General features: G+C 47.1%; 1 protein-coding gene across 1 annotated transcript in view; it reads right to left on the bottom strand.

Moving 5' to 3' along the window:
- The window catches only part of grm7 (glutamate metabotropic receptor 7), an 84290-nt gene that overhangs the window by 57563 nt on the left and 11969 nt on the right, over positions 1-14758 (bottom strand). The window contains exon 2 of the mRNA XM_040204326.2: positions 1529-1745. Coding sequence (XP_040060260.2) covers positions 1529-1745 — 217 coding nt within the window. The remainder of the gene's footprint in view (positions 1-1528; positions 1746-14758) is intronic.

The following is a 14758-nucleotide window of genomic DNA, read 5'->3' as shown; positions in this document are numbered from 1 at the left end:
ACGGATTCTCTTTTCTTCCTCTCGCCTCGTTGTCTTGTTCAAATGTTTCGATCAACGATTGTTTTCAGCAAAAACTAATTTTCTTCTTCTTGGGACCTGATTCTTGAAAACGAGATGAGAAGAAAAGCAATGTTACTATTTGAGATTAATACGCAATGGAACTATTGTCTGAACTACGCAGTTCCATGTTCTTTCCTGTAGAATCTTAATGTGTAAAGAAATAAATGTAGTGTCGATGTGAAAACTTGTACAAAAATACGGTAAAAGTACCTCAAAATTACACCTAAGAACCACATTGTTTTACCAAAAGTCGTGAGAGGAGCGTGAGAAAAGTTTAGAATCAGTCAGCTAATCAGTCTACTTCCACCCGGCTAATCACTGTGTGTGTGTGTGTGTGTGTGTGTGTGTGTGTACAGGCTACTATCTCCAACACCCCGCAGGAAACCAACGCCGTCTAATTATATTAGCAGAGTAACAGTGTGTGTGTGTGTGTGTGTGTGTGTGTGTGCCTTGCTGACTAATAGAGGGAACCTCACACAATCAATACATGGCGGATTACTCACAAATCTGCAGATAAACCAGAAAGTACATTTCACACACGGAGGGAAAGAGCTTTTTATCAGATATTCACCAGCTGAGAAGGTGCAGTGTGTAGTGTGCAGTGTGTAGTGCGTAGTGTGCAGTGTGCAGTGTGTAGTGTGCAGTGTGTGGTGCGTAGTGTGCAGTGTGCAGTGCGTTGTGCGTGTTCACAGGTCCATGGCATCAGACAAAAAGGATTTAGCAATTAAAACAACTGCTGCACTAGAAGACTCTCTTAATAAATCACTTCCCGTGGATTTATCGTCAAATTCAGAATATCACCCGTTCCTCCACAAAACATTCCACACGCAGTAGTTGCAGAAGGCTTTTCTCATCCAGCAGTCACAGCGATACCTCAGATTCACAGATATGACTCAATCACGTTGTACGTAATCATGATCGAGGACGTACAGAGACGGAGACAAAGACTTGTTTCTCTTTCTACGAACAAGGTGATAAGGTAAGCATTCTAAGCTAAGTTCTCCACTCCTTCCAGTTGCCTTTACACCTCCTAGACCTTCTCCAGAACGTCTTCTCAAGCAGAATCCGTTGAAGGATTAAAGAGCGCGAGTGCTGCTCAGGGGAAGGACGTCGTGCACATATCAAAAATATAGAATCATGGTTAAAAAACACCCATTGATCCACGATCAAGGGCTCGACTTCGCCAACGGACCCGTTGGCGACCAGTTGGTGTTTTCTGGGCACGTCCACTGATCCAAATGTCAGCGAGATTACTCAGGGAGGAATCAGCACCACTGCGTTCTCTGATCAATTCATTTCAAGCTTCTTTGACTCGGCCGTTTGTATTTGATCTCCTTTATGTTTCAACTGTGGAAATTCTCTGCCTCCAATTACAACGATAGCAACAAAATGCTGTGTAGATATGAATCTGTCAAAAAGGTCACATGAGAACCCCCCCCCCATTGATCCACTGGGCCGAGGCTCTTACCTGCTTCCCTGGAGAGCTGCATGAAGGCGTCCACCCCCTTCTCTCCGTAGCTGCCCTCCGAGGCCACGGTGGAGACGTAGTTCCAGCCCATGGCCTTCACGATGTCCACCATGGCCTGGGCCTGGAAGCTGTCCGGCGGGACCACGCGGGAGAAGAAGTCGTACCGCCGGTCGTCGCTGAGCTCCGGGGCCGTGGAGGCGTAGCTGATCTGAGGGATCTGGAGGGAGACAGAGAGGGGGGGGGGGGGGGTCTGAATAAGGCTGCATTCATGTGTGACAGTTTATAGACGGCGAGAAGATAGAAGCAGTGTGATGGAAGAGAGGGACGAAGGGATGACGTCTCCTCGCAGACCAACAGGCGACTGGTCTCACTGGTCCCAAATGCAAAGGTGAAAGACCATAAAGGACGTCCACCAGTGTCACATGACTTAACGTCTACATGAGGACCACAGAGGTTTGTACTGACCTGCTGTAATAAAATGACATGATCTCTCTCCATCCATCCATCCATCCACCCACCCATTTATCCATCATCCATCCATCCATCATCTATCCATCCATCATCTATCCATCCATCTATCCATCATCTATTCAGCCATCCATCATCTATCCATCCATCTATCCATCATCTATCCACCCATCCACCCATCCATCATCTATCCATCCATCCATCCACCCATCCATCCATACATCTATCCATCATCCATCCACCCACCCACCCATCCATCCATCCATCCATCCACCCATCCGTCCATCCATCCATCCATTCATCCATGTATGTTTCTGCTACTTGAGCATCGCTGTGATTGACAGCGCAGATAAAAAGTATGAGGACTAATGAGTCAATGAATACATTGAACCATTGCTGCATTATCTAGTTAAACCTGAAGGTGTAGAAATAAAAAGGAAAGTAATTTAGAAAAGAAAAAAATCTTTTAAATTTAAGTTGGCTGATGGACAGACGTGCTTTTAAAACCTGGAGCTGCAGCTTAAACGATTAAACTGAAAATGGACTTTTGGTTCAGGTAAAAGGTAACTTCTTTTTCCAGGGCTGGTGCTAATCTGTTAGAAGCTGATAATAAACGTGGACGATGAGAGCGGATTTCCTCCCGTTCGCTGGGTTAAGAGCTCGACTCAGGAGAAGTCTTCCTAATTACACAAAATGTGGGTGAGGTCACGGATTATTTGATCTCTGTCCATCAAGGTCGTCTCTAATGGACAGCAAGAATTAAATTCCATCCCTCTGGATATTCTCTGAGAAACTCTTAAATTTGCAAACCCCCCCCAACTAGATAGTTCCTCCAATTAGCCTTTGATCTGCTGGGAGCCGAGATGAACTCACTCACATTACGTCTGGCTGAAACAGTCTTATTTAGGCAGAAGACCATTACTCCGTCTGTGGAGGTGAAACAATCCTCGGCTGCACAACCAATAAATAGTAACTGTGTAACTTCAGGGGAACGTTTCATCTTTTATTTAATCAGATGCTTATTTCTTGTCATTTGTTGGTCTAACTGAAGCGTATTTACTGTAAACGCTGGTGATCAAGCTATTTGATCGCGGCTTTCTCTCTCTGATGCTTCGAATGTTCTAGCGATGCCGTGATGGCTGCCGGGGAGAAGGAGGTTCTTGGCTCTGCAGTCACCTGTCAGTGATGAAGACGTGGAGCCCGGAGGCCTTTCGGTGTCTGCGTCCTTGAAACCTACAGCTGGAGTGTGATGCATCTTTTATGGCTTCTGACTCCAGATGTCACAGAGGCCTCATCATCATCGCCAGTGATAGATGGTGCCTCATAACCACACACACACACACACACACACACACACACACACACACACTGGTACACAAACAACTCGCATGAATAGGCAGATGTGACTCACACACACACAGACTTGTGAAGAAGTGCTTTCTAGAGTTGGAACAAAACATCAACTGCCTGTGAATGTGCTTCATGCACCGATAGATTACCGGGTCTCCTCGGCCCAAAGTTCCCGCCTTAAAGCGACGGCAGCGACCAAAAGATAAATATAGAAAGAGAAAATGACAACGAAAGCTCACAGAACTGAATAAACACAAAATGACCCAAAAGGGCCCAAACATCGACGGGGAGAAGTCAAAGTCATCGGAGAGCAAAGGGAGGAGGAGATGGGCGTTTAAAAGTAGCTCGCTGCTGAGCACCGTGTCGTCTAAGCTTCTTTAATATCTTCATATCGAACATTACAACCCAGAGTTATTATTGAGTTATTTTCAAGGGGGGATAAATTATAGATATTTTTAACTACGGTTCCTGTCACAGAAAAAGCCCTTTAATTGAGAAAAAATGTATTTGCATGTTACAAATTCAACAGCATGAATTTCTTTAGATAGCATCTGACTTTAACAACAGAGACCGTCCACATCCTTTATTAAACCTTCCAACAGACGAACGCTCCTCTTCATCCCCACTGGCCGTCGCTCACTACCTCTCACAGGGGAGGAGTGCCGCATTAGTATGACCTCATCTGGACCTGCTGCTGTGATAAACGAGAAACATCTTCTTTGGACTTTGGAAGGTACAAAGTGGACCGGCTCGTCCACTCAGGATAAAGTCATTTGATGTATTGCACTCGTTTTTTTTAATTACAGGCGCACGGCAAAGAATTTTAATTAGCAGCTAGTGAAGCTTTGTGAAAGCTGCAGAGGTTTGGTGCAAATCCCTCAACCACAGAACTACAGCAGGTCGCCCGTCATGTACGCTCGGCTTCGCTTTTCGCTTCATTTTAATTCTAAGATTTGATAATTACATGAAGCTCGATCCGGATTGCACGGAATTTAACTTTTAGATTGAATGTACCGAAACAGGAGCGCAGCGGTCAGAGCAGAGGGCAAATAGTGGAAGGAGTTGTCCTCCCAACAATTAGCAGCTTCTCAATATGACTCGAGATCACCTCGGATCCCATAGACACCAATGGGAAAATATTTGATTCCCTCAGTAAATATGAGTTTATGGTCTCAGTCTCTAGTTTCAAGTCTTCTTCAACACAGGATGATGCTCATTTAGTAAATTATGGTCCATGTAGAGTCAAACAGACTAAAAAGCAGGGGCTGCATTAGGGCGGGGCCACACGCTGATTGACAGGCTGCTTTAGCTTCCTCCCCATTATAAAATATGGTTACTTACGTCAACTGGTTAGAATAAAAAACGGCGGCAGTCAACAGACCAACGGGGGACATCCCACTGACAAACTGCACATGTCATACGCCGCCTCGTTCATGCTGCCCTGCCAACACGAGTACATTTGGCCTGTCCGAGTAAAGGGCCATTCAAAAGGTTTATACCCCTTTAACACGCTTCCACTTCAGTCCGAGCCCAGGTGAAGAAACAGACAAATGAATATAAACAGAATTGCATGAGGAGTAATAAAGGAGCTAATTGCTTGAAGGCCGAGATGTGTCCGGGATCCAAACCTCCACCCCGTGAAGACCTTTAAGCGCCATCCCTCCATCCTCCTGCTGCCCCCCCGTTCTGATAAAACACAACCTCCGGCAAAGCGTGACTAAAGCCCCGCATTGGTCCGAGACACGGAGGCCCAGCGAGGGAGGGGCCGGGGGGGGGGTAACAGGTGAGAAACAGAACAATGACCCGAGCTGCAAAGTGACAGCGACGAAAAGCACATTAATCCAAGACAGAGGGCATTAGAGAGGGGGGGCGGGGAGGGGGGAAGACGTAGGGAGTCACGATGGACGGATCCAGAAGTGATCCGAGGGCCCTGGCAGCTTCTGAGTGGAATAAGAGAGGCCGACATTTCCACCCGACGCTTTACCTTTATTGACCTTCTGCCCACCGCCGCGGTTTATTAAGCGAGTGCGTTTGTCTGTGTGATTTGTGACAGCCGGTATCGGTTGTACCCTGTTTGGCAGAGGGGTCGGAGGCGTGGGGTCAGAGGTCAACATCGGGGGGACGTAACAGGTGGAAAGAGAGTTCATACACGTCCATAAGTTGCTGTGACTCATTTCACTCATTTCAATCAACGACGGCGTCAGCAGTTTAACCGCCTGCAGTACACGAGTTCAGCTGCAGGTAACCATGGCGACAGAGGTTCTGAATTAGGAGATCAAGTCTCACAGCAGAGAAGGGAAGTGGAAATAAAGAGTACAGAGTGAGGCTGTACTCTGAGCTAAATGCTAACAGTTAGCAGGATGAATGTATCTAATGTAATCTATCAGAGGAAGCAGAAAGCTAACAGCTACGAGCTACTACGCGGTCACGCAGCTTCACCTGCACACTCTTTCCTCGACTCGCCCTCTTTCATCGCCGCCTGTTCGGCCTTCCGGAGTCGGCCTGCTCATCAGCGAGGAACTGATCCCATTGGCCAATGAGGTGACACCGTGTCACAGACATGAAGCCCTGTAATACCTCGCTGCAGCCACCCGAGGGTCCTCTGAAGCGTGTGGTGGTGTCCATGGATCCATGCAGATGAGATCCAGCTGCACACACACACACACACACACACACACACACACACACACACACACACACAGACACACTGCAGCAGCTCAGTAGCATGATACTTAACGTGGTCAGGACAGGAGGTGCTTACATAATTCATTAGGAGCAGCAAGTCACACAGACGAGTAATCCTATTTAATCTGATGTTGTTAATTCATTTGTCCTACATCGCCCTCCATTCTCACCTCACTGTCTCCTGAAACAGAGACCAGGTGTGTGTGTGGAGGGGGGGGGGCAGGTGAGGGAAGACGGGAGGGACGAACGGGGAGATGAGGACAGAGTTTGCGGGGAAAGGAGGTCATTATAGGAGGGATATTCAAGTGGAGAGCAGGGTCTCGAGGGCAAACCCACTCAAACTTTGAAGTAATGCCCCAACTGCCCCCAGAGTTAAATATGAATGGCCTTGCATAATTGAAATGGCAGACTTCCAGTTACAATGCACCTTTTAATGAAGCCAATTTGGAGAGCTGGAAGGAAGCGGCTTCCACTGTATTTTCATTCAAAGTCATTGGAATTGCGGGATCTAAATTGAGGTTTACGCTTGTTAGTTATTGACACTGTGACCACGTGAATACGGCCTTTTGCTCCCTCACCTCAGGGAGACACAATCCACCAGGAGAGAGACACAAAACACAACCGAAGCCAGATGCACCACAGAGACGTGCCAAGCGGACGGGGTCCTGATGAATGGACGGAGGCCTGAGACCTGGGGGGGGGGGGTCTGTTATTGGTGTAGAATAAAACCCACGGTCATTAGTGAGCAGCGTCTGTTAGGAGGTCTGACACCAGCTGGTTGAACCGGCCTGGGGGGGGGTTTCAACCACACACTCCATTCCATCCAATTTGAGTCAACCACAACGAGGACTTGATGAATATTTGCTTCTCTACTTCCTGCAGTTGGAGGATTGGTTCCTTCGGTACGCGTCCTGCAGCGTCTCAGCGAGATGATCGAGATGTCTGAGGTCAAATAATATGAATCCAGCCGTTCCGCCAATGTGCAGCACAAGAAATAGCCGCTAAGAATCGTTTTTATGTTAGCATGCTGCTGAATGGAGGGTACAGATTCAAAATGATGTAAAAGAAACAAACAAGAGAAGCAGTAAAATGTTAACAAAATAAATTATTATAAGTTGAATAATATAACAAATAAAACCAATGAGAACGATGTGAGAAAGTAGCATTAGCTGCTAACGTGAGCGCTACCAAAGCTCCTCTCAGTGACTCCACTGTGCCGTATCCATGGCAACAAATATGGGATTTATAAGATCCAGCTAATGGTAGCTACAAAGCTAACAGGGCCAACAATGCTGAGACAGCAAACTGTTACACATGTACAGGTGTAACATTTCATGGGACGGGTTTTGGTATTCGTCTTCCCTGTTGCTGTTGTTTACGTTGTGTTTACGTCGTGGCCTCATTATTCCTGTATGTCTCCGGTACTCACTTCCATACGGAGACCTTTAGGAGGAAACATCACTTCCTCTGGATTTACAGCGACTAAAGAAGAGCGTGGGGGGGGGGGGCAGCCAGGAGGCCTGAAGAGGTTTACCCCCCCCCCCCCCCCCCCGTCAGCATCACTCCTTCACTCCTCATTCCCTCTCGCCTGCCCGCCTAAAGCCACGTAGCCGCCACGGCACCCGTCTACCCAGAAGCCATTGAGCAATCGTCAACAAGCGAGGGAGCAGCTCATTTCCTCGTTTGGTTTCTCTCTCACAAAACGCGCACGAGTGCACATCGACCCGCCGGGCTTCAGGTGCGAGTGCGTCGACTCGCCGAGTGCCGCTAAGAGCGCCAGTGTTCTGCTAAAAGCTAAAATGAAGCACTTGACTGTTGAGTGCAAACGCTCCTGTAACACACACACACACACAACACACACACACAGACACACCCTCTGTAGCTGTATATACCCCCCCCCCCCCTCCCCCCTCCGTCCTGTCCTGTCAGACGCTTTGTTGAAGAGCACTGTGATCGCCACGGCAACGGGAGACGGACAGTGGCTAAATTGCCGGCATTGTCGACGGGAAATAATGTGAATATGGCGTTTTGATGTCGTCGGCGCTGCAGTGTTTCACTTCCTCATTGGAGGAAGTTCTTACAGACATCAGGTCGTCAACACGACCTCTATGAGCCTTCAACGTCTCCTCGTCGCAGCAATAGTTACAGAAGGTTCTTTTCGGGACAAACTTCTGGTCCACAGGAAACCACTCTGTGAGGTTCCGACATCAGAGCCGCTGTTACTTCCTGGCCGTTCACCCAGGAGACGCCACGGAAACAGGAAGCTGGCTTATTAACAATCGTCACATGTTTGTTTACATCCAAACCACCATCTTTCTTTCTCTCCCAATGACAAAATAACTGTGTTGTTTGCTCCTGTGCTTCTCACGGGGCTTCAGCCAGTTCACCGGTCCTGATGAAGACACCCTCCCTGCAGCAGACCCACAAACAAACACCTCTGAGGGTGAGATGGAAGCGCAGGAAGTCGTCTACTTGCTAATTGAAGGAGGAGACAGCCGTGGTTGTGGAGGAGAGCCGGAAGAGTGAGGACACAAAGCAGAGAAATGCCAGAAAGCGGCTTTCAAGTCGTCACAAACTGTGTTGAAAGGCTCGACCGGTCGGTTCAGGTCTTCTGAAGTCACAAGCAAACACATTTCCCTACAGACTCACTTCCTCTACCTCCAAAGCCTTCGAGCAGTAATGACGGAGAAAGGATCGGCCCGAGTGAAGTCCAGGATCACAGAGGAGATAAAGCTCCTCCTGCAGAGGAATCAGATGAAGAGATGCAGGGAAACATTTAGCATTTAACAAGAGTTCGCACTGCTCTTTGTCTCTTTATCGCTAAGCTAACACAGCCGGAACGAGGAGTCCGTTAATCAATTAACGTGACGTCATCTCCGTGCTGCACTTTGACGCTGAAATGACGTCTCTGGCGTTTTAATCAGACGCTCGTTCTCCTTCCTCAAAAACATTATACAATCAAATAGAAATGAATCAGCTACTTTCAGGACTCTTTTCCCAATAAACGTTATTGGTATAATTGATGAATCAATGAAGCTGAAGCTGGATTTGTTTGGAGGGAATTCCTGCACGTCTCTTTGCTGGTGGCGCTAACGGACCGGGGGGAGGATGGGTGAGGGGGGGAGGAGGATGGGTGAGGGGGGGAGGCTTTGGCCCGTGGAGCTGAGAGCAGGTTTGGCACCAGCAGGGTTTGGGATTGGCTCCAAAGTGGCACTGATATGCTAATTCCCTTTGTTGAACGAGGAATGTCCCTGGTGGGGGGGGGGGGGGGGGGGCTCCTAGACTAGACTTTCTAGATCCAAGTGATCTATTTTTAAAAGCAAAGCAGGGGAGGTGGATGCAACCAGCCCGGGAGAGGAGGAGGTTTGTGGCGAGCGCCTCGGTCGGGGAGGAAGCGCTTCATTTAGCGGCATTCAGCAGCTGAAGCGTTTCCTCAGTAAGTATTTGATACACCAACATTTCTCCTCTGAGGTTTACTCATCGTCTGCTCATTCATCACTTCATTCATTCATTTCAAGGGGTTTCCTGTTTGTTTACGTACAAGACAAACGCTGCAACGTTCATTCTTTTCTTACGTAATCATCAAAAAGAGCCGACGGAGTCAATGAGACGCACAAGGCCGTCAAATGTCCAAAGAAGAGACGCGTGTCAAAGATGACATCGTGGTAACCAGTCTCCCTGCAGACACACGCACACACAGACACACACAGACACACAAAGACACACAAAGGGGACAGGAGCCTCGGAGCTGGTAATGAGGCTGGCTGCCTGCGTGGAGACGTTAGGACCTGAAGGAGTCTGAAGGACGATTCCAGCATCAACGTGGAGCCTCATTAAGGAGGAACGCTCTATAATCTGCATGCAGTCGAACGTTGCAAAGGAAATATTCAGTGCAAATAGAAAACTAGCAAACGCAAACTGATGGAAGGGGAGAAAAGACGACATTCTCTCTCTATATACGGAGAGTTTAACTATTTATTTTCAGATACACAGTTGAAAGTTTTCTATTTTGACATTTTTTCAAAAAGCCATTTCACAAAATCCCCTTTTCATTTCACACTTTTCAGAAATTGCCTCTCTCTCCTTTTATGTATTTCTTTTGCCATTTAGCTAAAGTTGACAATATATACAAATAAAATGCGATATGTTGATGTTCGTTTTGCCACGTTGCCTTTTCATTTCGGTCCCGTGTAACTGATCCTCTGTGTAAACACAAGTTGTGTCAGTTGTGTCTATTCAACATCATGGTTGCTGCACATGATGAGCGTACAAACACAGGAGACTCCGGAGGAACTAATCACACGGCTTTGAACTGTTTCCTCGCTAAAGATGAGAAAAAGTTCTGAAATACAAGCTCGTTCATTGAGTCTCGCTGAGAGGAGACGGAGTCCTCGTCTCTGCCAGAGGAAAGAAAGTAAAACCAGTGAGACGTGCGGCTCGTGTCTGTCATCTGGTGTCTGGGTTCATTTCGTGAAACGAGCAGGTGTTCCAGGTGAGGAACGCGCTGCTCTGCGGCTGCATCCATTAAGCAGTTTGTTTGTTTTGGGCCCCGACTGGACCCGGCGCCGCCCGCTGCAACGGGCCCGCGGCGCCCAGTGGACACCAATCATCATATCATGAAAAACGTTTCACACTGCTTAGTGCCCAAAGTATATAAAGTGTAGCTTCTCCATACGCCTCAAGATTCCAATATGAACCCATCAAACATACAGACAACTTAGTCAAATATAAAAGTACGACAGATGACATTTCTGTAGTATGATGGACTTCGTCCATCCGTGTTGATTTCAGCTAATGTGCATCATGCAAACAGGTTCTGCCTCAAGCATCAAAAACCTGCTTTGACCTGAATCACCTGAGACTTAGCGGAGTTTATTTCACTGTCGTCCAGCTGTAGATCGTCTACGGCTGCAACATCCGATCCATAAAGATCAATTTTTAAAAGTGTTGGCAACGAATTTCATTATCGATTCGTTGCGGTGGGCGATTATTACGCCACTCAATGAGTCGCGGAAATGGACCCATTGATTTTTCAATCTGTTGTCATGTATATATTGTGTGCTTTGTCCCATATCGGTTATTGTATACGATTACTTAACTTGCACCACAATGACGGTAATAATTTAATGAATAAGATCAAGTGAACATGTGTGTGTCTGAGTGGGAGAGTTTGTGAGTGTGTGCGTCTCTGAGTGTAGAGAACAAGTTCAGACGATCAAACAACATCAATTATTATGTTAAAAGAGAAACTTTCTGAAGGTGTCTTTGCTCTTTGAAGTTGCTCTTCTGTTTCTGAATAAAGGGTTGGAAGTTAATGCTTTTTAAGGCTGTTTTTTAATCTGATTAATCGAAAAAAGAATCAACCGATTAATCGATTATCTAAAATAATCATTAGCTGCAGCCCTAACAGATGGATGGGATGGATGAATAGGTGGATAATTAGAAGGATGGATGGGATGATGGATGGATGAATAGGTGGATAATTAGAAGGATGGATGGGTAGATGGATGGATGAATAGGTGGATAATTAGAAGGATGGATGGGATGATGGATGGATGAATAGGTGGATAATTAGAAGGATGGATGGGTAGATGGATGGATGAATAGGTGGATAATTAGAAGGATGGATGGGATGATGGATGGATGAATAGGTGGATAATTAGAAGGATGGATGGGATGATGGATGGATGAATAGGTGGATAATTAGAAGGATGGATGGGATGATGGATGGATGAATAGGTGGATAATTAGAAGGATGGATGGGATGATGGATGGATGAATAGGTGGATAATTAGAAGGATGGAGGTAATAATGAATGGATGAATAGGTGGATAATTAGAAGGATGGATGGGATGATGAATGGATGAATAGGTGGATAATTAGAAGGATGGATGGGATGATGAATGGATGAATAGGTGGATAGAATGATGGATGGATGATGGACACACTGACATGGAGTATTGCACACGCCCCCTTTAGTGTGTATTTCCCACCACGTTATCAAGGCTTATTTTCCTTTGTCACATTATTGAATAAGCTTCATAACAACAACATTTATTCCGGGCTGAAGCCATCAGCCTGCCAATCATCCCTTTCTTTTCTCACCCCCTCCGGAGCATAATTGACAGTGGGGGTGTGGAGGACTGGAGCGCAGCAGGAGTCATTAGTGTCTGGCAGGCAGGAGTGTGTGTGTGTCTGTGTGTGTGTGTGTGTGTGTGTGTGTGTGTGTCGAGGACAGAGGAGGGAAAATGGCCAACTGCTTCTCTCATAATAAGTTGCTGTGTGAAGCCGCCTGCCCGCGTTGTCCCCGGCTGGCCGGACGGACGACCCTCGGAACGCCGTCCGTCGGGCGGATGGAGCGAGAGTGTTTCCTCGTTGCAAACAGGCTGATCCGAGGCGGATGTCCGTGACCCCGACGTGGGCCACGTGGGCCACGGAGACGTAACAGCAGTCAGCAGGAAATCCTCAGCTGCTGTCAGCTGGGAGAAGCTGCTGCTAATCATCTACGGCGGCCTGCTGGCAGGAACCCGCCTGAGTGTGAGGGCTTCAAGAAGCAGCTTCATTAGATCCTCAGATTGTGTTTCCCTTTGTTTACAGTGATGATATTTACTAGTGACCAAAAGTCACATTGCAGCGTATTCACTGAGCAGGTGAGTGAAAACCAGCAGCAGTTTGAAGTTTATATGTGAAGAGATTGTAAAATTGTAGAAGATTTATGGTGAAACTTTTAAATGGATTTCATTTAATGTGGAGTGTGGGATGAACCACAGCGCTTTATGAGAAGTGGAAGGATATTAACGCTGCGACAGCAACACAAAGGATGAGCAGCAGGTAGACCTGCCGGTCCTTGACCCTCTGGGGCTCAGCGGTCTTCACAGGCCGCTTCAGGACGAGTACCTGCACCGCTGGTGGTCGCGTCCAGACGTCCTGTAACAGCAACGAGCTCCGGATGCCCACGAGGGAAGTCCTTCTCCTTGAAGCTGTACGAGCTGTTTGGTGACGGTGAGGCCTCCATCGCGGTGAGGCCTCCATCGCGGTGAAGCCTCCATCACGGTGAGGCCCTCCATCACGTGAGGCCTCCATCAGGGTGAGGCCTCCATCGCGGTGAGGCCCTCCATCACGGTGAAGCCTCCATCGCGGTGAGGCCTCCATCACGTGAGAACTCCATCGCGGTGAGGCCTCCATCACGTGAGAACTCCATCGCGGTGAGGCCTCCATCACGTGAGAACTCCATCGCGGTGAGGCCTCCATCACGTGAGGTCTCCATCACGTGAGAACTCCATCACGGCGTGTACCAGTCTCTGTGCTCGTTTTCACTGCTGAGCGGCGTTGAAGTCGCCATTGTTGGTTCAAAGTGGCTTTGATGAGTGACATCATGACTCCTCCCACACCAACATCACACAGTTCTACCCTGTGACATCAGAGAATTCCAAGCGCGCAGAACCACCCCATATATTTTTTTTATTACGGCTGTCGATAGATTTAAATAAATTAACTAAATAATCAGACATTTTGTCATTGTCATTAATCTTGATTAATGGTGATTAATGAAGGTTGTTACAAAGTTGTTTGTCCTGAACTAAATTGTACAAGTAAGGTAATGTGTTTTAGACACTGTTGTTTAATTGTTAATGCTATTTTAAACCCAAACTGTAACACATATGTAAGTAAATATGTATATAGACGAAGCAAAGGACGTGCGGATTAGGACAACAAACTACCATCACACAATAAAAGACCTTTCACCAGCAGCTGAGTGCTGCTGACAGCTCTCCATGTGGAGTGGAGTTAAAGGTCACCACAACCGTTACACGAGGATCCTTCTGTGTAAATGCAAATTAAGACAAATAGAGGCAGATTTATCTACATGAATGACAATGAGGTGGCTGCTGTTTGTCCACATATGATGATCACTTATTGCTGCATTAAGTCGTGCACTCAGAGGAAAACAGCAAGAGCAGATGTTATAAATCTACCGCAAGGCAGTTTACATTAAACACACGCGTGCACATGTATACATGTATGTACATATTGCTCGTGGGCAACGTTTCTCTAGTGAACGTGTGTCCTGCTTGTATCCACTCGAACATGAAGGGAGGAGACACTTCAGGATGATCTCAGACATAATGGTCACCGTCAGATGAGTTAGTACGTTAGTTTCCTCATAGCAGCTCTTTCTTAATGAGCCCCCCCCAGGAAGGAGTGAGGCCTTTCATCACTATCTAATGCAGACTAACAAACAGCTCCATGTACGTCATGAGAAACCCCGCCCCTATTTAGGACTGAGCTGTCGGATTGGACAGGTGTTCTGCTAGCCGAGGTACCTGCGACCTGATTGGTTGTGTGTGTGTGTGTGTGTGTGTGTGTGTGTGAGTGAGTATGAGTGGGGGGGCTCATTTGCTCTTTCCTCGTGAAGATGTCCATCACAGCGTCGTAAAACTCGCCTCAAATCTGTCGTTGTTTCGCCTTTGAATTACGCTTACAGCTGTGAAGCTGTTTGACATTAAATAACTTATCGCTAAACCACAAAGAAATCAAATGAAATCATGTTCTCTGTTGGTTTGTGCAGACTGCTGCCTAACAGTCTTATTGCTGCCCTTTGGTGACAACGTCATGTACAGGAAGCCCAAATAAGGACATTTATTACTTTTAACAGATTTCAAAAGATGCCCCCAGTGTCTCATAAAATGCCCTTTTTTTCAGTCAGTGGGGGAAAAAATTGCCCCA

Source organism: Gasterosteus aculeatus, chromosome 17 (genome assembly GCF_964276395.1).
Source record: "Gasterosteus aculeatus chromosome 17, fGasAcu3.hap1.1, whole genome shotgun sequence".
In the NCBI taxonomy this organism is placed as follows: Eukaryota; Metazoa; Chordata; class Actinopteri; order Perciformes; family Gasterosteidae; genus Gasterosteus; species Gasterosteus aculeatus.
This window is presented reverse-complemented; position numbering and strand designations above follow the sequence as displayed.